General features: G+C 49.5%; 2 protein-coding genes and 1 long non-coding RNA gene across 6 annotated transcripts in view; 2 read left to right on the top strand and 1 right to left on the bottom strand.

Moving 5' to 3' along the window:
* LOC123927176 overlaps positions 1-13897 on the top strand; it is a 44485-nt gene extending 30588 nt beyond the window's left edge. The window contains exons 2-5 of one of the 2 annotated variants that reach the window (XR_006815363.1): positions 2770-3292; positions 9960-10067; positions 11554-11788; positions 12401-13897. This is a non-coding gene — a long non-coding RNA (uncharacterized LOC123927176). Of the gene's footprint in view, positions 1-2769; positions 3293-9959; positions 10068-11553 lie in introns of both variants that reach the window. The other variant, XR_006815362.1, reaches the window with a different exon arrangement.
* Positions 1-20702, bottom strand: part of LOC123926558 (flowering-promoting factor 1-like protein 2) — a 345288-nt gene that overhangs the window by 165784 nt on the left and 158802 nt on the right. The gene's annotated exons all lie outside the window — the stretch shown is intronic.
* Positions 14615-18738, top strand: LOC123927166 (ral guanine nucleotide dissociation stimulator-like). 3 transcript variants are annotated; one of them, XR_006815356.1, is made up of 5 exons: positions 14615-14748; positions 15142-15236; positions 16424-16495; positions 16951-18183; positions 18381-18738. XR_006815356.1 is itself a non-coding variant. In XM_045981672.1 (4 exons), exons 1-4 carry the CDS (start codon positions 16289-16291, stop codon positions 18463-18465), a joined length of 495 nt encoding a protein of 164 aa, XP_045837628.1. In that variant the 5' UTR covers positions 16287-16288; the 3' UTR covers positions 18466-18738. The 3 variants fall into 3 exon arrangements, 2 of the variants coding, with proteins under 2 accessions (XP_045837628.1, XP_045837629.1); XM_045981672.1 differs by lacking the exons at positions 14615-14748; positions 15142-15236 and having other exon boundaries at positions 16287-16495; positions 16951-17025; positions 18056-18183; XM_045981673.1 differs by lacking the exons at positions 14615-14748; positions 15142-15236 and having other exon boundaries at positions 16287-16495; positions 18056-18183.

Genomic DNA, 20702 nt, shown 5'->3' with positions numbered 1-20702 from the left:
TTGTGTGTGCCTTGTGGGGATTATTAAGGAGGGCACATATTGCATGGAGCACTTGTTGTTGTACATAAACAATCTTGAAACACTGCATCAAAAACTAATGTTACATTTAATGGTGACTGTCATAACACAATAATGAAAAAAAATCAAGGGATATGTTCAAGAAATCTGTGCACCCACCTCCACGCTCAAAGACTATTATTTCTTCTTCTTCTTCTTCTTCTTCTTCTTCTTCTTCTTCTTCTTCTTCTTCTTCTTCTTCTTCTAGCATTAATTACAACAGACAAGACACTGTAAACAACCATGCCCATTAGTGATGACTGGGTAAAGAAGAGTTTAAATCTATATTAGGATATTATTCATTCATAAGGAAAGGAAATCATGGCAAATGTGATGACACCTGGACTTTTAAGCCACATGAAATAAATGAGAGAGAGGAAGGCCAATACTAAGGTATGCAGGGATAGAGATATAGAAAGATACTACAAGATGTATTTTTCCCTTCTACATGGAATCTGAAACCAAGAAGAGAAAAGGAGAAAAATGAACTCAGCAAAAGCCTTCAGATTGAAGGAACCATAAGCATAGTGCGGGGGGTGGGGCAGGGATTGAGGGAATCATGGAGAGCTACAAACTTCCAGTTGTAAGAGAAAGATATAAGAAGGATGTCATGTACAAACTTATAACTATAGTTCATACTGCTCTATGGCGTATTTGAGAGGTGTTAAGAGAGCCAATTTTGAGAGTTCTCATGACCCAAAGAAGAACCTTTCCTTTCTTTGCTCTTTCCTTTCTCTTTGTATCTCTAAGAGATGATGGTGGTCAACTCAACTTATTCTGGTCATCATTTTAGAGCCTAGGAAAATGAAATCATTACATTGTGTAGCTGAGACGTGCAGAGTGCTCAGTCAATTCTTTCAATAAAACTGGGTCCAAAGATATTTTACCATTCATAATGAGCCTCAGGAAAGTTGACTTGGCAAAGGAATGACAAGTAAACCAAACTGAAAACAGCAGAACCTAAAGTCGGTAGATTATGATAGGCATAGTAACATCCATGCCACGTGCATCAACACTGGGTTCTGAGTTGAAAAATCAGTGAATGAAATTCCAGTAATGAAGTAGAATGTTCAATTTGGGTTTTGTTTCAAAACATGACCAAGGAATAAAATGTCTCAAGACATTAACTCTGAAAATTACCTTCTCGCATAAAGTTGTCCTGTTTTAGGCAATTCTGATTTTAAACCTTGAAGTAGGCACAGAAGGACAACATTTTGTTTGCTCCAAGTTGTCTCAAGGAAAATGGCTGAAATCAAATGGCTGAGATAGGACCTACCTGGAAGGTTATAAATGGCCAGATGAAATGGTCCTGTGTTCATTTCTCCATCTTAGCAAATTACACTTTCCAGTGTAATTTATTGTTAGGTCATGAAGTCCATGAAGTTCAAGGAGTACATTCTAAATGTCTTAAAAGCATTAATGTCTTTGTCCAACCTCCCTGGAACCTACCTTCCCATCTCATTGCATCTTGTCAATCCAAACCTCTTTAGCATGAGTCAGACTTCCCATGAGCACCCCCTTCCAGCCCTTGGCAAACACCATTCTAATTTCTGTCCTTCGGAACAGAAAGGACCTACTTTAGGTAGGTCCTAAGAGTGGAGTCAAAGTTGGTATCTTCATTCATACTCCTCTCACTTAGCATATTATCTTCAAGGTTCACCCATGGGGTGGAGCATGTCAATGTTTCGTCCTCTTTCCAGAATGAATACTATCCCAACATCTGCATATACAACATCTGTTCCTCCCTGGACAGATACATGGATTGCATTCATGGATTAGCTTTTAGGAACAATGTTGTCATGAAAAGGTGTGCTCAGATAAGTCATCAAGACCATACTCTTCATTAATTTGGGTATCTACCACAGAAAGGCAAGTACTGAAACACATGGTAATTCTAAAGTTGATTTTTAAAAAGCATTTTATTTATTCATTTGTCAGTGTGAGAAAGCAGCATGCAGAAGCAGGAGAAGTGGCAGGCAGAGCAGGCAGGAAAGAAGCAGACTCCTGGCTGAGCAAGAAGCCCAATGCGGGACTCCATCCCAGGATCCTGGGACCATGACCTGATCCAAAGGCAGACACTCAACAGACTGAGCCACCCAGGTGTCCCGCTGAAGTTGATTTTTGTGAAGAACAGCCATACTGATTTCACAACCATGCCATTAAACATTTCTACCACACCCAGTCACCAAGGTTCCTACTTCTCTATGTCTTTGCCAACACTTATCTTTCCCTTTCTCCTGAGACTTTGTTTTTGTTTTGTTTTGCTTGGTTTCGTTTTAATTCTTCTGTGGGTAGTCAACCTCATGGATGCATAATGGTATCTCATTGCTTGTTATAAATAGGATTTCCCAAAAAATTAGTGATGGGAACTATCCTTTCCAATTTCCTTCCATGCGTCTTAGCTTTGAGGTGATGTCTCTTCCCCATTTGTACACCCACACATCACATTTGATTTGTTTCTCTGTTGTTGCTGTTGTTGTCATTGTCGTTGAGTTTCTGGGATCTCTAGATAGTGTGGCTATTGAGAACCTGTCAGATACATGGTTTGCAAACATGCTCTTCCGACTTTTGGACTATGCTTTCCCTTGGTTGATAATGTCATTCAAGTTACAAAGATTTTAAGTATTCTGAATGTCCAGTGTGTGAGTTTCTTTTTCTTTTCCATTCTGTGCCTTGCATGTCATATCCATGAAATCATTCTGTTTTGTGAAGCTGATGAAGATGAATGCTGTGGAGCTCCAAATGCAGAGATGAAACAGGATCATTGGTGGAGGCAGGCAGCAGCATGAACTGGAGAAGCACAGGCCAGAAGCTGGGGTCCTGACCAGATGCGATGGCATGATGATAGGAATAGGCACGGTGGATGAGCAGGAGCTGTGTACTGGAAATAGTACCCTGCCCATTTTGGACACCACCTGTGTGGTGATGGGAACAGTGAGATGTATGACTGGACATGTCCCCAATCTCAGGCCTTCTTCAAAGGGAGCCTTTTATTGCACTCTGCTCCAGTCCTGTTTGAAAGGTTTCTTAATCCGATGAGGGACATAGACTTCTTCCACGACAGAGGGTGATGATAGTGGTGTGGTAACACCTGTCTCCGAGGAACTTCTCATCCCTCTATTATGGTGAGCCACTGTCTGGAGTCAGTCACCAAGAAGTTTCAAATGACTCAAGGACACTGGGAGCAACCTCCAAGAGGGACCAGCCTGTCATTGCCATGCTGAGCTGAATTTAGGTAAGACCTTTGTACCCTTGTTGTGTGTTCCCAGTTCATGATCACTTAGTTCTGCAGGTTCTTCTATGGGAGAAAGGGGAGGGCCGTGTCTGAAGGTGAGCTGGAGAGCTCTTGCACCTCCCGGACTGAGATTGAGACACTGCCCCTACCAGTCCCACAGGTGAACAAAGGGATGGACGTCATCCAGGATCCAACTTGCAGCCACAAGTGTTCATACCACTTTTCTGGAAAACTTGCACTAAGGCCCTTGTAAAGGATGGAGGGGGCACACCTGTAGTAACTCCTGTGGCAACTAGGGATATTAACTGCTTGGGGTGAGTCACCTTGAAGAAAAAAAAGTGCTTGCCCCCCTATCAAGAGTGCTCCAAATAGACTAGAACGGCATAAGGACTGCAACTGGTGAAAGCATGATTGAAAACCTCTTTAGGGCTGAAAAAGGTAGAGTGTCCTGAGAATTGCTTCCTCATGAATAGGCTGTCTCATTCCCTTGCTGGAGGGAAGACAAGAAATCATCCAGTATTTTCCACATTGAAAATCAAGAAAACACAGAACTTTGGATTGTATTTTGTTGTTGTTGTTGTTGTTGTTGTTGTTGTTGTTGTTGTTGTTGTTGTTGAAAGTCAGTTAGGCACCATACAGTACCTCATTAGCTTCCGAGGTAGTGCTCAATCATTCATCAGCTGTGTATCACCCCCAGTGCTCATCACATCGCATGCCCTCCTTTATGCTCCTGTCCAAATTACCCCATAGCCGCACCCACCTCCCCTCCAGCAACCCTCTGCTTGTTTCTTAGGTAAGAGCCTCTCATCGTTTTTCTCCCTCTCTGGTGACTTCCCATTCAGTTTTCCCTCCCTTCCCCTGTGATTATCAAATGGCTTCACACATAGGTGGGACTTAAAACCCAGGGCAGGGGATCACAGCGGGCTTTCTTTCAGGGATGTTATTTTGTATCTTTCCATGTTTGACCGCATTTCACTTTTCCTGAGAAATGGCCCATTCCAGTGATGTGTCCATTGTGTCTGGAGGGACGGGGGCTCTTCCCTCTTGCTCAGTGAGTTGGGATCCTGAAGCGGGTGTCGGGAGAACCTCCTCTGTGTTACTGTTCCATTGGTGCCCTTGTGGGGCCTCCCTTTCCTTCTCTGGAAAACGATGAGAGATCCAGTTGTGCTATATTTTCCAGAAGGCCCTCCAGCTCCAATCTTCCAGGGGCTAGAAAGAGCCAACTATGGATTAGTCCATGAAACAAGGGATAGGATCATTCCTTCAACTACTTCATGAAGACACACAACCAAGTAGAATGGAAACACCAGAGGAGCATAGATCCAAGGGGACATGAGTGAAATGTTTTTACAACAGCCAATAGCATAGGAAGGTATCATTTCTGTGAACAAAGAGGTGGGCCCTTTCCTTTCCATATCAACAGACTTCACATTTGTCTTTGGACTTTTTCATTGATCTTTAATGTACATTTATGTTCAGCCTGAGGAGACCTGATTATGAAACTCTCAGAGCATAATCTCATCTTTGATCTCCTAATACCATCTTTCAAAGAAATTTTTGAAAATACAGTCTAATTGACCTTCAGGGATTTCATCGTTTCAGGTGAACAGTAGGGATTCAGGATTTCTGTATATGACTCAGTGCTCAGCACAATAAGTGTACTCTTAATCCCCCGCCCTCTTCCACCCATCCCCCCACCTGGTTCCCACCAGTATGCTCTCTATATTTGAGTCTGTTTTTTCTTTAATTGCCTCTCTTTCCTTATTCCCTTTATTCTTCTTTTCTGTTTCTGAAAAGTCACCCATGAATCAAAAACCTATGTTAACGTAACACTCACGGATGTTAAGTCTTACCTCAGTATCTTGGTCTGTGTGAATTGTGATGAAGAGACCACCAGGTTCGGTTGACAGTGGCTCCCAGGGATCCCTGTCCCTGCTATGTACCTGCCTGTCTATCCTCTGAGTGGTTGCTGAGAGGTTTCTGACCAAGGGAACATAGGGCAAGAGATGGTCTTTCACAACTCCAAGCTTTCATGATCAAACTGTGTCACTTCCCTGTGACTCTCTTGTGTTCCGTCGCTTTCTGCCCAGGATCCCAGCACTTGGGAAGCAAGCACTGGTGTTTAGAATGGCCTTCCATAGAGGCCAGAGAGGAAGCCTCCTAGGAGTACCCAGTCTACTAGGTCAAAAGGAACTCAAGCTCAGGATTTAGCTTCCACTGAACAAACTGTCTTTCCTCCCATCCTGCCTCCCTATACCCTGGAGAACAGAAGGAGAGGCCTGTGGGGGTGGACAAAGCCCTGCCTGGCTGTTGATCTTCCTGACAATCAAACACCTCTTTGTGGCTGCCAGACTGTTGCTGATCAATCTCTTCTTTGTGGTGAAAGAGAGAACATTTTGTCCACTGGTCCGCTGACAAGTTGTTTCTCCATGTGCTCCAGGGACTGGTGGCCCAAGCATCAGCTCTGAGCATGCTGGAAATGCAAAGGGTCAGGTCCCTCCCAGGGTTTCTCAATTGGAATCTGCACTTTGCCATGATACCCTGGGCATCAGAACCTGAGAGGATCATCCCCCCAAAAGCACTGTGGAATGTTCCACAGAGGGAAAGCTAATTGGCCACCTTGATCCACCAGCAGGGAAGGGGTGGTTGTTTCCTGGGCCTTTTTGGCAATTTCTCTCTGCCAAGAATCCCCTGAAAGGTTGATTCCCCAGTGGCCCTGGTGGGGATGGTTCTGGAAGTAAGGAAATACCCCCCCCCCCCATTCTGGGACTTAGAGTTGAGATGGAAGCTAAGCATGCACCCAACAGCAGGAGCTCCAACTTGCTCAGACTGAGCGACTGCTCAGGAGCTCTGTGTTGTACTTTTGCTAGGTCCTTTTGTGTCAGCTTACAGTATTGGGGATTTTTCTTGTGGTGCTGGATCCTGTCTTCTTCGATTCCCTTGCACTGTATCTGCAAGTTTGGGGACCCTTGGCTTGTCCTTTTGCTTCCATTGAATTTTGGATTTCCTCTTTGGATTCTCGGTTGACCCAGTCCTTGTTGGGTGCATGTAATTTAAACTCCATGGATTCATGGTCTCTCCAGATTTGCTCTTGGGGTTCATTTGGAGTTCCATAGTGTCATGCTCAGAAATGATGCATGGTATGATATCCATCTTTTGGAGTTTGTTGAGACTTGGGTTGTGCCCTAACGTGTGATCTATTCTGGAGAATGTTCCATGTGCACTTGTAAGCACTACGGATTCTGCTGTTTCAGGGTGGAAGGTTCTGCATCTATGTGTTCAAATGAGTGCATCCCTCAAAACCATTGATTCCTTGTTGATTGTCAGTTTGGATCACGTCTCCATTAATAGATGTGGGGTGTTAGAGTCCCCCACTGTATGGTATTGCTGTCAAGGTTCCTTTATGTTTGTTATGAACTGTTGGATGCCTTTGGGTGCCCCTATGTTGGGTGTCTAAATATTTCATGATGTTCGCTCTTATTCCATGGTCTCCATTATGATGAAGTAGTGTCCTTCTTTGGGTCTTCCTACCTCCCCCTTTTTTATCTGTTGTGTCTGGATAGAAGTATTCCTACCATGCTTCATTTCGCATCCATTTGCATGATAGATGCTTCTCCCCTGCTCCCATTCCATCTGTGTCTTGGTCTACTGGGTCAGGTGAGTTCCCCATTTCAGACAAGTGAGTGGAACATGGGTGTGTCACCTGGTAGATGTTGGAGACCAGGAACTTCAGAACCCCCAGACCTGACAGTCCCCTTGGCCAGCAAGGAGAGTGTGAGGATTCTCTGGTCAAGTGTATGAAACTTTATCCTGGCATGGGAGAACCAGTCTCTGTTCCATCGGACCCCAGACAGAGAGCAGTGGCTACCATGGACCTGACCAAGAGGGTGGGTCCTGAAGGGCACCACTGCCTTGCCAAGAACTGCGTAAGGAAATGCAGGATGGCTGAACATCCTAGTTCCTAACTCAGCATAGATGTGAATAGAGCCAGACAGCCCCAGCCCCAGGGTGAATCTTCAGACCAGGCTGTCAACACGTTCATGCCAAAGGCTTCTGCTCCCCGAGGAATGCTTCAGGCCATTCCCTACTTTATCCACACATGATCATGCCTCCTCACACCCGTCCTCTCCTTCTAGCCCTGCACCTTCTGTGCTGCCTTGAAGAGTAGTTTCCTGTCCTGGGGTTGTCTTCTCTGCAGAGCTTTGAGAGTGTGTGACAGCTCTTCCTGAAGAGAGGGAAAGAAGTTAGGCTCAGGGGAGACACAACGTGGCAGGGTAGAGTGCGAGTCCTTTTTCTTGGAGAACCCCCACATGTCCAACGGGCTGGCTGAGGGTTTTCTCTGGGCTCCTCTGAGGAGGACATGGGAGGGAGTTCTCCTGGGCGTCCTCCTGGGCGTCCCTTCCCCGCTTAATTGAACAGCTTGGATTGGGTGCAGTTTTAGTTGAACCATGGGCAGAGAGTTCAGTGGCTGCCAAGTCACCACGTGGAAATATGGAATTCAGCTCAGCCCATGGTAGGGCATGGAGGAAATTGGATTTCTCCAGCAGGAGGCATGGTGGCCTGTTCCCAGGAAGGCTGAGAGAAGCAGCCCCAGGCCCAAGTCCTTTGATCAGGGTTTGCTGCCTCCCAGGAAGTCCCAGCTGACCAAGGGGAAAAGGACAGGCCTGTGGGAGATCCTGCCTCCATCCTGATCCCTTCCTGGAGAGAAGCCTACTCACCTGGAAACGTTGTCCCATGTCCTCTTCAGGCGGTGAATGGAGACACTCTGCAGAGCTGTGAGGATGGCATGCAGGGAGCAGAAGTTTGCCAGAATCTGGCAGGCCTGGGGGAGGGAGGAGGAGGAGCTGTCAGTGGGAGAGCAGGAACCCTAGATGCTCGGGAGCTTCAGTGACCCCTCAGTTTACAGCACCCCCCCCCCCCCCGCTGGATGAAGCTGATGACCAGGGAGCTGCAGAAGGGCACAGGTCAGCCCTAAAGAGGAACACTGCTGGTGAGAGGGAGGATGTTCCTTCACTGCAAAGAAGGAGTCACGTAGGAACTGATTGTCCCAGTGTTGGGCCATGCGAGTGAAGGTCAACATGCCCCTGGGATGAAGAGCCTAGGGACCACAGTTCTTCTGAGCCCGTGGTTGTGACTGAGGCTGGACTAGCAAAAGATTTTCCCCCAAGTTAGCACCCATCATTCAGGGAGCCATTCGACTCAGAATCTGAGTATCTGGGCGCATGTTGTCCTTGCCACTGACTCCGTTCCTGGCACTGTGAGCCTCGATTGATGCCAGCCCCAACCACCTGGGCTGTATTTTTGCTTCAGGGTGAGAGAAGAAAAGAGGAACAAGGGAGAAGTGGAACATGAGAAAAGTAACTAGGAAGTGCGAAACTCTTTGCATGACATCTGGAGACGCACGAGGCATGCTATTTCATCACATTGAGTATATCCCGAGGCTCAGAAGCCACTCGCTAAGCATTTCCACCCCATCATGGTGCCCCAGTATAATGACGCCAAGAAGGAAAGGGATGGTTCCAAAATGACACAAAGCCGGGACCCAGGACTCCTGGGAGCATTCATCCAGGCCAAGTCCCATCCCTTCTTGCAATTCTTCTGGCCTTCAATGTGTACCTCTGATTCCTGTGATACCATCGCACACATACCACAAATACGATCTCCACACACCCCCAAGATGTCCCAAAGAAGTAGATTCTCCCTGGTCCCCACTATGCAGGTTGGGAATGTGGGCACTAGGCGAGACAGAATGATTGAGGACACAGAAGTGGGAAAGGAAAGAGAACAAAGGTTTGACTTCAGCTCTTTCTCCTGAAAGGGAGGACCTGAGGGCCATTTCCAGAGAATGGTGCCTCTGGCATTTGGGGCTCATTGTGTACAGTCCCGGGGAAGAGAGGTCAAGAGTCAACTGAAGGGGCTACGGAGAGGTGTGACTGAACGAAGGGCCCCAGGTATTAGAATCCTGAAAGGGTGACCTCACATCCTTAATGATATGCCCCAACTGATCTTAGAACTCTGGTAACCAGGCACCCATTTCAAAGGGCAACCTGCTCTCCAGCACATGTGAGTGGAGACCTTTGACAGAACACGATGTTCAGTTGTTTTCTTCCTACTTCCAGGGGTGCTGGGCCCAGGGGAGCCCAGAACCAGAGACAGTTGCAGTTGCAGACAGTATTTCAGCCCTCTTTTCTGAAGCTTCTATTCATGGGGCAGGAGACACCAACAGGTAACACAAGGCAGCTCTAGGAAGCCCATTGGAGAGCTGGCAACAATTGTGGTCCCACCTTAGAGGGCCCACTGCACTTGTCCCTTACTGTGTGGGCATCTGTGTGTGTGTTTGTAGAAGTGGGGACAGGGGATGAGGGACATGACCTTCATGGGCAGAAGCAAGCTGCCTGGTGTTGGAGGTTGGACCCATCTGTCATGTTCATACCCCAGGTCATAGCAGGCAGGATGAGAAGGTGAGGGCTGACACAATGATAAGGCTCATGGTAGTCATGAGCCTTAGAGTGTCCTCTGGCTACATCCTTCCTATATGTCTTTTCAGCCATCCCTCTTAGCCTGAACTAGAGAACACGGCGTCTAATGGGGGTGTCCCCTTGTGGCAATGTCCCAGGAGGCTGCTAATGGCTCTTGGCCTTGTATCTGTGTGGCACTGCATTTTCAGAGCTGAACCCCAGAGATTGTGAATGAGCTGACTGGGGACTTCAACGACGCCAACTTGCTGGACAAGGGTCAGTTGTCCCAGGCCAAGCAGGATTAGTGCTGCTCTGAGGTGAGAATGGGAAGAGGGTTTTCCACAACCAGGGCCCACACTCAAATATAGGGACAAACCTGTGTCCTTCCAATAGTGTTTCCACTTGAGTATCCCACAGACTCAACCCCAAAGTAACCCAAACCTCCGCATATCTGCCACCAGCTATGGGGTAAGGGAGAAAGACCCTCTTCACCTCCATGGGACTGGTAGAGAAGAGAGTGAATTTTTTCCATGGTTTGGAGGGCAGTTGTTTTCTTTCCTTTGGCCTTGTGTTGCTTTTCATGAAGCCCTGAGTATCTTTGCCTTTTTGCACTGGTTTTATGTTTTTCCCTACTCATGCCAGCTAACCTGTGGAGAACCCAGCTCTGCTGTCTTTGGAGAACTGGCCCATGCCCTTCTAAATCCTCATACCAGATAGGGTGATTAAACCTAGGAAAGGGACAGTGGGATCAAGCCATTCTATAGGTCTTTCTGGAAGGTATCATCTCTCAGAACATATAGAATCCTTGGAGGTCCACCAGCTCACAAGCTGTTTCCCTCTAGGTCTTCACAGTCCCCCCAAAAGGAGGTGGTCTGCCACAGTGACTCAGTCTTTCAAGGCTGCTGGAAGTTGACGTGACTCAATTTGGTTGCCATTCCAGCAATGCTGCAAGGAACGGGCACCTTAAGGGTCCTCACAGATGATTTGGGTCGATCCATCTGCCAGAAGTTAGACCTAAAGATTGGGTGGAAGGACTCTGATGCCTCCTGGCCCAGGTAGCTGGCTCTGTCTTCTCAGAGCTCCACCCAGGACATCTGGCATGAGCTGCTGCAAGGCTTCAGCTACCCCATCTCCCTTGACAAACACCAGGGAACTCAGGCCGCCAACAACATCCAGTGCTGGACTAGAGTGAAAACGGGTCCAGGTTCATGGCCAGTCTCAGGACCCAGAGATGATTAGCGCAAGGCCAGAACCCAGACTAGACACAACTAGCTGCCCTGGGGCCTGCCAAGGAACGTGATTTCCCCCTGAACCTTTCGTCCCCTGACAGCAACAGGCCAAGCCTCATCAGTATAGGTGAAATGCCATGCAGTCCATGCTTTGGACAGTTCTCAGGCCCAACGCTGATGATCTTGAGCAACCTTGGAGATTCTCAACCTCTCTTTTCTCCTCTCGACTGTAGGTTTCCTTCCTCATGACTCCAAGGCATACATACAGCTCTTCATACAGGCTGTGAAGAGACAGACAAGCCATTATTGTCCAGCTAACAGCATGTGTTGAAGTCACCAGTACATTTAAGCCTAGATGGTCCTTTGGAAGCCTACAAACATTTGGTTTTATGTTTTCAGCCTAGACCCTTTTTTCTGGGTGGGCATTCAAGTCCCTCTTCTTGCACAAGTTCCCAAAGGGATGGGAGGATGCAGTCTGAGATCCAGACCCTGCTACTTCTGGTGGTTGATGGCATTGAAGCTAACTACTTTGCCCCCCCCCCCATTCCACCCTCTTGTCTGCCTGCTGGAAAAGGAATCATCCCCGACCCTGTTGAGGCCTGCACGATACTGGTGCTCAGAGAAGGCGCAGTGCAGAATGAGGACAATCCCTGTTCCTATTCTTCCTGGATAGAAGCTTCCCAAACATCGCAACAATGTGCTCCATCTATCAGATGTTCAGGTCAGCCCAGCAGGTCCTGGATCAGCAGTTCAATAGATGAGTGCCAACCCCATAGCCAGCACAAGGGGGAGCCTTCCGTCTACAAGTTGTAAGTCTTGGGAATGTCACTGCACCTCTCTGACCTTCCCTTTCCTCTCCTGAAAAGTGGGGGTGCTAAGAAGATTAACCTCATAGGGTGACTGGAAGAAGTCATGGGAGGAAACATGGCATGTGCTTCTCTGGGGACCAGATCTGTAGAAAGGGCTGCTGGATATGCTAGCCATCTTCCCATTTAACATTTCTCTCTCTAGGGAAGACACGTTCAGGCTCAACCCTCACAGGCCTCTGGTCCTTCTGGGTCTATGGAAAGGAAATGGAAAGCTGGAAGCTTTCATATTGGCAAAGGACCTCTGAGATGCCATCTAGCTGGTCCTGACTGTGGTCTTTTATGTGCACAGGGCAAGGATACACTGGGAGCAGACATAGCAGCCCAAGGGCAACTCAGGATTTGCAAAGTCTTGTTTGGGATGATTTCATTCAGTCATGGTTCTTAAGCACCTAGGAATGCAGGCACTCTCTAGTCACCAAGAGCAGTGAATGGGTAAAGTAGAGACAATGTCTGGGTCTCAATTCTCATCCTAGGGTCAGATAGGCACTCTCCACATCCTAAGCATGCATGTCTAGCATTCATAAAATGGGGTATCTCTGTGACCTACTCTAGGGATGAATGGATCCACCTCTACTGGGACCATGAGGATGCACTCTACGATCAAGGAAGAACAGGATAGGTCTTTGGGTGCCAAAGGAGGGCCGGCTGCCTCCACAGAGCAGGGTGGGAGGCGACAGGTGTTGTTACTGGTGAAGGACGTTCAGAACGATGGATCTCCCAGAACTCTTGACTTCCATGGGAGAGCTTAATGGGGTGGCATCCTCTAAAGAAGCCAATGAGTCCAAGAGAGCTGTGGATGGGATGCCAAGCTCTATGGGAAGCAGAGCCCATTGTGGGCTTAGTTGGTGCCTACAATAACTGTCCCATGGATGGTCCGTTCTTGTGCTGTCTGCTGCTATCCATATCCACCTCCACTGACCAATATAAGTGGGGCCAAGAACAGAAGGTGTGGAGACCAGACCACTCACCCATTGGCCTCCAACCAAAACACAGATACTGGTCTGCATGAAGGATGTATGACTGAGGGACCAAAGGACAGACTATGGGAGGTCCCTCATCCCACCTGGTCAGCAGTCAACAAAGACAGCTCCAGAGTGGTTGGATGTGGGCTGGGCCCATTCTGTGGGGCCCACACAGAAAGAATGTTGCTGTGGGAGTAGCATGGGGAAGGAAAGTACAGGTCCCTGTCTCTGCTCCACATATGACTTTCCCCAGCACTCTGTGTCCCATCTTGGGAACATGGCCTGAGCAGACGTGGCAGGATATAGGGCAATCCCCGCACGGTGCCCATTTGGAGGTCAAGGGGGCCTATGTGCACCTCACCTGGCATGACTGGGACATGAACATCCATGCCTCCATTCTGCTGAGGCAGTGGGAACTTCTGCAGTTCGCAGAGACTGAGGCGGAGAGTAAGGGGCATTGCAAGCTGGGAAGGCCAACCGGGATGGGGCTCATGGTCTGGGTACTCCTTGAAAGGCCATGGGATCTGTCCCGTTGAGGGAAAGGCCCATGGAATGTCAGTGATGTGGCTGAACCTTTCCCTTTCTGCTACCCCCGTGTCGGCTATGTGACTCATTCCAGCAGCTGAGTCAGCCAAAGAGTCTCCCATGGAGAGAGAGGCAACCTTGGCTCTGCATCAGCCATCACCTTCAGGGTCCGAGCCAGCCTCCCCTCCACTGGCTGCTCCAGAACGTTCTGAAACAGGGGCTCCTATGTGATGAATGGTTGCCAGGTCCTGAGGCACGGACAGCTGGGCCATCGGCTTGCCTGGGAGTTTTTACTCCAGCTGTCCCAGTTGCCGCTGAGCCCACTCCAGCCGCAGAGGCATCCTGCCAACCCAAGAACCAGCTCAAGGAGAAGGAACCTGACCTCCTGGACTTTCCTCCCAAGCTGGTGGCAGAGCAACTCACCTACATGGATGCGGTGAGCAGCGGGGCCCCCAGGGTAGGAGGGAAGGGCCGGCTTTTCTTCTGCTCTCAGCTGCCCTATACCTGCTTTTCCCTGACGTGGACTCCCAGGATATGGGGCCAGGTCTCAGTTGCAGCCCTAAACAACAAACCAATTAGGGTTTTTAGACCTGAGCAATCACTGTCCAGCTGCAGACTGTGGAGACAGACACTGAGAAGGACTGAGGCAGAGGTACCATATACATGCAATGAGTCAGAAGCGAGAGACCATAAATGGGAAGGCTCTGGTCCCTCAGGGGGAGGGGAGCAGCTCCTGTGTTCAGTCATGTCCATGGGTCGCCCAAACATCTGCCTGGGAGCCTGAGCACCCTCAATCTGGATTAGGCATCTGATGTGTCCCTAAGGACAGGTTAAACAGGGATAGCCTGTTCTCACCATGTGAGAATGGGCATCTGAAAGGAGACAGGGACCGCACGGATGAGCATGTGGATGAGAAGATGCCCCCTTGGGATCTCCTCTTGGAGCGGCCCCCTGGACATGGAACTATCAGCATGCACATGCCTTCCTCTCTTCCCTTGCCTCTCTTGGTTCCTTAGGCAACTGGCAATGACTTCTCTCAGAGAAAAAGAGTGGCATGAAATCCAGGCTCTCTAAGCAGTCTCAGGCCACATTCGCAGCCTCCTGATCTCCCGCTCTGACCTGGGACACCTCCCGAGGACATGAGTCTTGCATGTGTGAACATGTGTGTGGCTCAAAAAACCTCCGCCTGTCCCCTAGGAGCTGTTCAAGAAGGTAGTGCCCCATCAGTGCCTGGGCTCCATCTGGTCCCGGAGGAACAGGCCTGACAACAAGCACCTAGCACCGACAGTCTGGGCCACCATCGCCCAGTTTAATGCTGTGGCCAGCTGCATCATCACCACGTGCCTTGGAAACCCAAGCATGACAGCCCAGGACAGGGCCATGGTGGTGGACCACTGGATCCGGGTGGCCAAGGTATGGTATGGGAGGCCCCACTCCCTGAGACTCTCCGGAGCCTCGGGAACTACTCTTCTGTCTTTCTCCCTTCTCAGGGCTAAAGACCCTGCTCTAAGACCTGTGGTCCCTAGGCTCTTCTTCCCAGGGGTATGCTGACCTTCACTCACATGGCCCAACATTGGGACGCTCAGTTCCTACGTGACTCCTTCTTTGCAGTGAAGGAACATCCTCCCTCTCTCCAGCAGTGTTCCTCTTTGGGGCTGCCCTGTGCCCTTCTGCAGCTCCATGGTCATCAGCTTCATCCGGGGGGGGGGTGTCCATAAACTGAGGGGGGCACTGAGGCTCTCGAGCATCTAGGGCTCCTGCTCTCCCACTGACAGCTCCTCCTCTCCCCTCCCCCTGGCCTGCCAGATTCTGGGGAACTTCTGCTCCCTGCATGCCATCCTCACAGCTCTGCAGAGTGTCTCCATTCACCACCTGAAGAGGACATGGGACAACGTTTCCAGGTGAGTAGGCTTCTCTCCAGGGAGGGACCAGGATGGAGGGGGGATCTCCCACAGGCCTGTCCTTTTCCCCCTCAGTCAGCTTGGACCTCCTGGGAGGCAGCAAACCCTGACCAAAGGACCTGGGCCTGGGGCTGCTTCTCTCAGCCTTCCTGGGAACAGGCCACCCTGCCTCCTGCTGGAGAAATCCAATTTCCTCCATGCCCTACTGTGGGCTGAGCTGAATTCCATATTTCCACGCGGTGACTTGGCAGCCACTGACCTCTCTGCCCATGGTTCAACCAAAACCCCACCCAAACCGAGCTGTTCAATTAAGCGGGGAAGGGACGCCCAGGAGGACGCCCAGGAGAACTCCCTCCCATGTCCTACAAAGACCTCAGTGCTCAGAGGAGCCCAGAGAAAACCCTCAGCCAGCCCATTGGACATGTGGGGTTTCTCCAAGAAAAAGGACTCGCACTCTACCCTGCCACGTTATGTCTCCCCTGAGCCTAACTTCTTTCCCTCTCTTCAGGAAGAGCTCTCACACATTCACAAAGCTCTGTAGAGATGACAACCCCAGGGCAGGAAACTACTCATCAAGGTAGCATGGAAAGTGCAGGGCTAGAAGGAGAGGATGGGTGTGAGGAGGCATGATCATGTGTGGATGAAGTAGCGAATGACCTGAAGCATTCCTCGGGGAGCAGAAGCCTTTGGCATGAATGTGCTGACAGCCTGGGTAGAGGATTCCCCCTGGGGCTGGATCAAGCTGGTGTTGCCCATCCAGACTCTCTAGTCTAGACTTCAGGTCTCAATGTTTCCATTGAGATGGTCTACATGGGTGCCCTTATGGACGTGGACAGCCCAGAGGACAGGCCTCTGCTCACAGATGGAGTGGGGATGGGTTTGGGGCCACAAAAATGATGATCGTAATAGGATCCTGAGTCCTCAGGAAACCGTAGGAAGTAGTTGGTGTTCTCCCTTCTGCCCATGAGAAAACAATCTTAGGGAGGTCAGGCTCCAAGCTCCAGGTCCCACATGGACTGAATGGGGGAGCTGAGATTGTTCTAGAAGGACTCATGAGATACTTTAGGAGAATGGAGCATCAGTATCAGCCGACTTATGTTGGATGTCTAGGGTCTGAAGTCAAAGACAATGGGCGCCGGGGGACTGAGGCTATTCTGCTCTCAAGGATCTTGTCCTTGGCCCTCCAGGAGCAGCCCTCGAATAAACTTGCCACCCTGGTGAGGCAGCTGCAGAGAGCGTGGAAGGGACTGCTGAAGAAGGTGAGTGTGCATGAGGGACAGGGCCTCCAAGGTCAGGGGAGAGGGGCTCCTCCCTGATGGCTGGAAGCCTCCTAATCAGGAGAGGTGGGGCGTGCGACTCCAGCTCCCAACTCCTGTCTCCACAGTTCCTCAATATCTTCTTTCCACTTTCCAGGTGACCAGGATGAGGTAGTCTAGCAGTCTGGGTAGAGAATGCATTTGTGGCTGGGGAGGGGCCCAGGACTCCATACCCTGCTATTTTTGAATTTCAAAAAGCAGGCCCTGGAGGAGATTAAGAGGAGTCTGATATTCTGGGAGGGTTAGAGGAAAGAGAATCGAGGGGAAGCAACTAAGGTTCCTAGGCCCTTCCATGTGGGAAATTGGTGTGGACCAGGACACTGAAGCCTTTTCAGGGGAGGGCCCCTGTGGGCACCAGAGAGCAGGGACTCATCCCAAACCTACCTCTCATGACACAGGGTGTCGTCCCATACCTTGGCACTTTCCTCACTGACCTCTTTATGTTGGAAACTGCAATGGAGGACTACCTGAAGGTATGTGAGCCTGAGGATCGTGGAGGAAAAACCATAGTCCAGTGAACTGGGAGCACAGTATTGTACTGAGTGAACTGGGAGCACAGTATTGTACTGAGCACTGAGCTCTGTGTACTTAGGAAACCTCTCCTCCCGACAGCCTCACAGCCGCCCATGTGAACAGGGGTCTCTTGCACAGCTCAGTGCTGAGGGAAGGGAGTCTGCACCTAGACGAGTGCCCAAAACTGGTGAAGCACCAGAGCTTCCAGAAAGCAAAGCTTCATGCGCTCTGTGTGAATGCGCCCCAGCCTCTCCCTCAGAGCTTGCCTATGGTGGAGAGTGAAGTTAGGACCCAGCACATCAAAAACACGTCAGAAACCCGTAAACTCCTGCCTGCTGAGGCTTCTGAAGCTCCCTTATGTCATCCCAGAATGTTGTGCTTCAGGGTGCAGACCTGGAGCCCTTTTAAGGATCACAAATCTTCCTTTCTCTGGACCCAAGGGCTTGCCATAGACCCCAGTCTCATTTTTAGTGTCTCAGCGGCCCCCTCCTGTGTCCTGGCCAACACATAGCCTAAGAAGGGGAGTGTGTAAGGTGCTAGTCCTAACCAGCTGCTATTTCTAAGGAGAAATGGTTGTTTCCTTACAGGGGAATGAGATCAACTACTCCAAAAAGAATAAGGGGAGCATACATGGCACTTCCTGTAGAGAGGGGGAGGCAGCCCCTATCAGAGACACCCTTGGGAAGAATAGTCCATTGCTTCATCCCCTTCCATCCATCTCACATTTCCTGGGATAAGATGCTAAGAAAGAGGTGGAAGACCCATCTAGTGAGTCAGTAGGGATCTAGAAAAGGCGTCAAGTAGAACATCCCAGGGAGGGGCTAATTCTATTTGCTTCTGAGTACAGTTTGGAACCAGAGGAAATTGCATGCAGGAGCGTGGCCATGTGTGCCAAGACCCAGGACCAGTCCCCTGTCCTGCTGCTCAGCCTTCACCTGATCCTGTAGCTTCCCCACCCAGGCTTGGTGTGAATCCTGTGCCTCTCTCCAGGCTCAGGAATACCGAGTCCTCACTGATATCATGTTGCTCCAGGCAGTGGCAGAGAATTACTGCCTAGAGCCCCAGCATCCATTCACGGCCTGGTTCTGGTCTGTGGAGCGGCTCAGCGAGGATGAGACGTGAGGCCCATTCAGGAGCTGCGTGAGGGTTGGGGTGGACTCTTTCTGCTGGCCCCGCCTGGGATCCTTCTTCTAGGGCTCCCTGGGCAGCCTCACGCCTCCTTGCTGAGAAGCCAGACACCAGCTGTGGAAAAACCCTGGCAGGGACTCCTGAATGCAAGCTGCTGTTCAGATTACAGGTGTCTCTCTGTCCCTAGCTACGTCCTGTCCTGCCAGCAGAACACAAGTGCCAGGACAACTGGCCACAGCCAACATCAAGCTTACCCCATTGCCAGTGACTGAGCAAGGATTCCCCCTCAGCAGCTGGAGTACTTGTGCTGCATGGGCCACATCTGCACAATGCCCCTTCCTCTCAACTAATGACTTATTGTGGGGGCGGCAATATTTAATATATTTAAAAGGTTTATATTTTTCTCCTCTTCTAGCCCATGAGTGTGCTTGGTTCTTATACTTCCTACAGTACTGTGCAACTTGTAGAGACTCTTTTATTGCTTCCTGAATCCAAAAATCTTAAGGAGTCATCAGCTTTTCAAAGTGGCAGGTAGACGAAGTGCCAGCCCTCTTCACTAGCTACATGTGGCACCTCCAAATCCACTTTCCTCAGAGGACAGGTTTATTTCAGTGTCAGGTATCTGAGCCAACAGCAGAGACAGCCTTAAAGCCCCTGCGATAGAGAGGTTGCAGGTCCTTTCCCAGGAAGGCAACAAACACAGAACTGGAGAGTCCATGAGCATGCCTTACACTCTCCAGAAATATGTGGTGCCAAGGAGAGGGGCTGTTTTTCTCCACTCTAAAGCAAGGAGGACTATGTCTTCTTTCCTTTGGGATACGGTGTTTATACTTGTGTTTGTTTTGGTTTGGACCCAGTATTTGGAACTGACAGTTGTCGACTTCAGTCTCTGGAATTACATCAGCACTAAGTGGGGAAAAACATGTAAAGAGATCCAGTCCCTCTTGCGAAAGACACAAAACCCAAGGAAGATATTTTGTCAATGGAAGAAGGGCAGGCAGAACATTCTGGACACAGTTTCCCTTTAAGCTCTCCAGGTTCATGCTTTATGAAGATTGCAGTCCTCCTGGGATCATTGTCTATGATCTCTGGATTCTGTTTCCCTGCTCTTTTTGGATCTGCTGGGGAAAATAAGAAACCGTGAGGTGTACATTTGGGGCCACCACTGGGCCTGGCTCTGTTCACATCTATGCTGACCTAGGAGCTAGGATGTCCAGCCATACTGTATTTTCTTACACAGTTCTTGATAAGGCAGCAGTGCCTTCCATGCCCCAGCCTCTTGGTCAGGTCCATGGTAGCCACTGCTCCCTGGCTGAGGACTGATGGAGCAGAGATTGGTTCACTTTTGCCAGGATAAACGTTCATATGTTGACCAAAGATTCCCACACTCTCCTTGCTGGCCAAGGGGACTGTTAGGTCCAGGTGGTTCTGACGTCCCTGGTCTCCCAACATCCACCACGTGTCACATGCATGTTTCAATCACTTGTCTGAACTGACCCAGTAGACCAAAACACAGATGTAAACTGAGCAGAGGGGAAGCATCTGTCATGCAAATGGATGCAAAAGAAAACAAGGGTAGGCATACCTCTATCCAGACAAAATAGACTCTTAAGAAAAAAGGGGGGGGTAGGATAACACAAAGAAGGAAACAGAGGCCCCACAATGGCACCAATGGAACAGTAACACAGAGGAGGTTCTCCTGACACCCACTTCAGGATCCCAACTCACTGAGCAAGAGTGAAGAACCCCCGTCCCTCCAGACACAAAGGACACATCAGTGGAATGGGTCATTTCTCTGGAAAAGGGAAATGCAGTCAAACATGGAAAGATACAAAATAACATCACTGAAAGAAAGCCCACTGTGGTCCCCTGCCTGGGTCTTAAGTTCCACCTATTCATGAAGCAATTTGATAATCACAGGGGAAGGGAGGGAAAACTGAATGGGAAGCCACCAAAGAGGGAGAAAAAGGATAAGAGGCTCTTACCTGAGAAATAAGCAGAGGGTTGCTGGAGGGGAGGTGGGTGCGGCTATAGGGCAATTTGGGCAGGAGCATAAAGGAGGGCATACGATGTGATGAGCACTGGGGGTGATACGCAACTGATGAATAATTGGGCACTACCTCGGAAGCTAATGAGGTACTGTATGGTGGCTCACTGACTTTAACAGCAACAACAACAACAATAAAATACAATCCAAGGCTCTGTGTTTTCTTGATTTTCAATGTGGAAAATACTGGATGATTTCTTGTCTTCCCTCAGGCAAGGAAATGAGACAGCCTATTCATGAGGAGGCAATTCTCAGGACATTCTACCTTTTTAGCCCTAAAGAGTTTTTCAAGCATGCTTTCACCAGTTGCAGTCCCCATTCCCTTCTATTCAATTCGGAGCACTCTTGACAGGGTAGCAAACACTTTTTTTTTCTTCAAGGTGACTCACCCCAAGCAGGTAACATCTGTACTTGCCACAGGAGTTACTACAGGTGTGCCCCCTCCATCCTTTACAAGGGCCT

Source organism: Meles meles, chromosome 16 (assembly GCF_922984935.1).
Source record: "Meles meles chromosome 16, mMelMel3.1 paternal haplotype, whole genome shotgun sequence".
In the NCBI taxonomy this organism is placed as follows: Eukaryota; Metazoa; Chordata; class Mammalia; order Carnivora; family Mustelidae; genus Meles; species Meles meles.
The sequence above is the reverse complement of the archived record's forward strand: the minus strand, read 5'-3'. Positions and strand labels throughout refer to the sequence as shown.

Bases quoted from the DNA above. Each gene is read 5' to 3' on its own strand.
- LOC123927166 (XM_045981672.1), top strand. From the start codon at position 16,289: ATGAGATACTTTAGGAGAATGGAGCATCAGTATCAGCCGACTTATGTT. The intron at 17,026-18,055 runs GTATGTGAGCCT...GCCTCTCTCCAG, and splicing joins CAATGGAGGACTACCTGAAG to GCTCAGGAATACCGAGTCCT. The intron at 18,184-18,380 runs GTGAGGCCCATT...CTCTGTCCCTAG, and splicing joins CGGCTCAGCGAGGATGAGAC to CTACGTCCTGTCCTGCCAGC.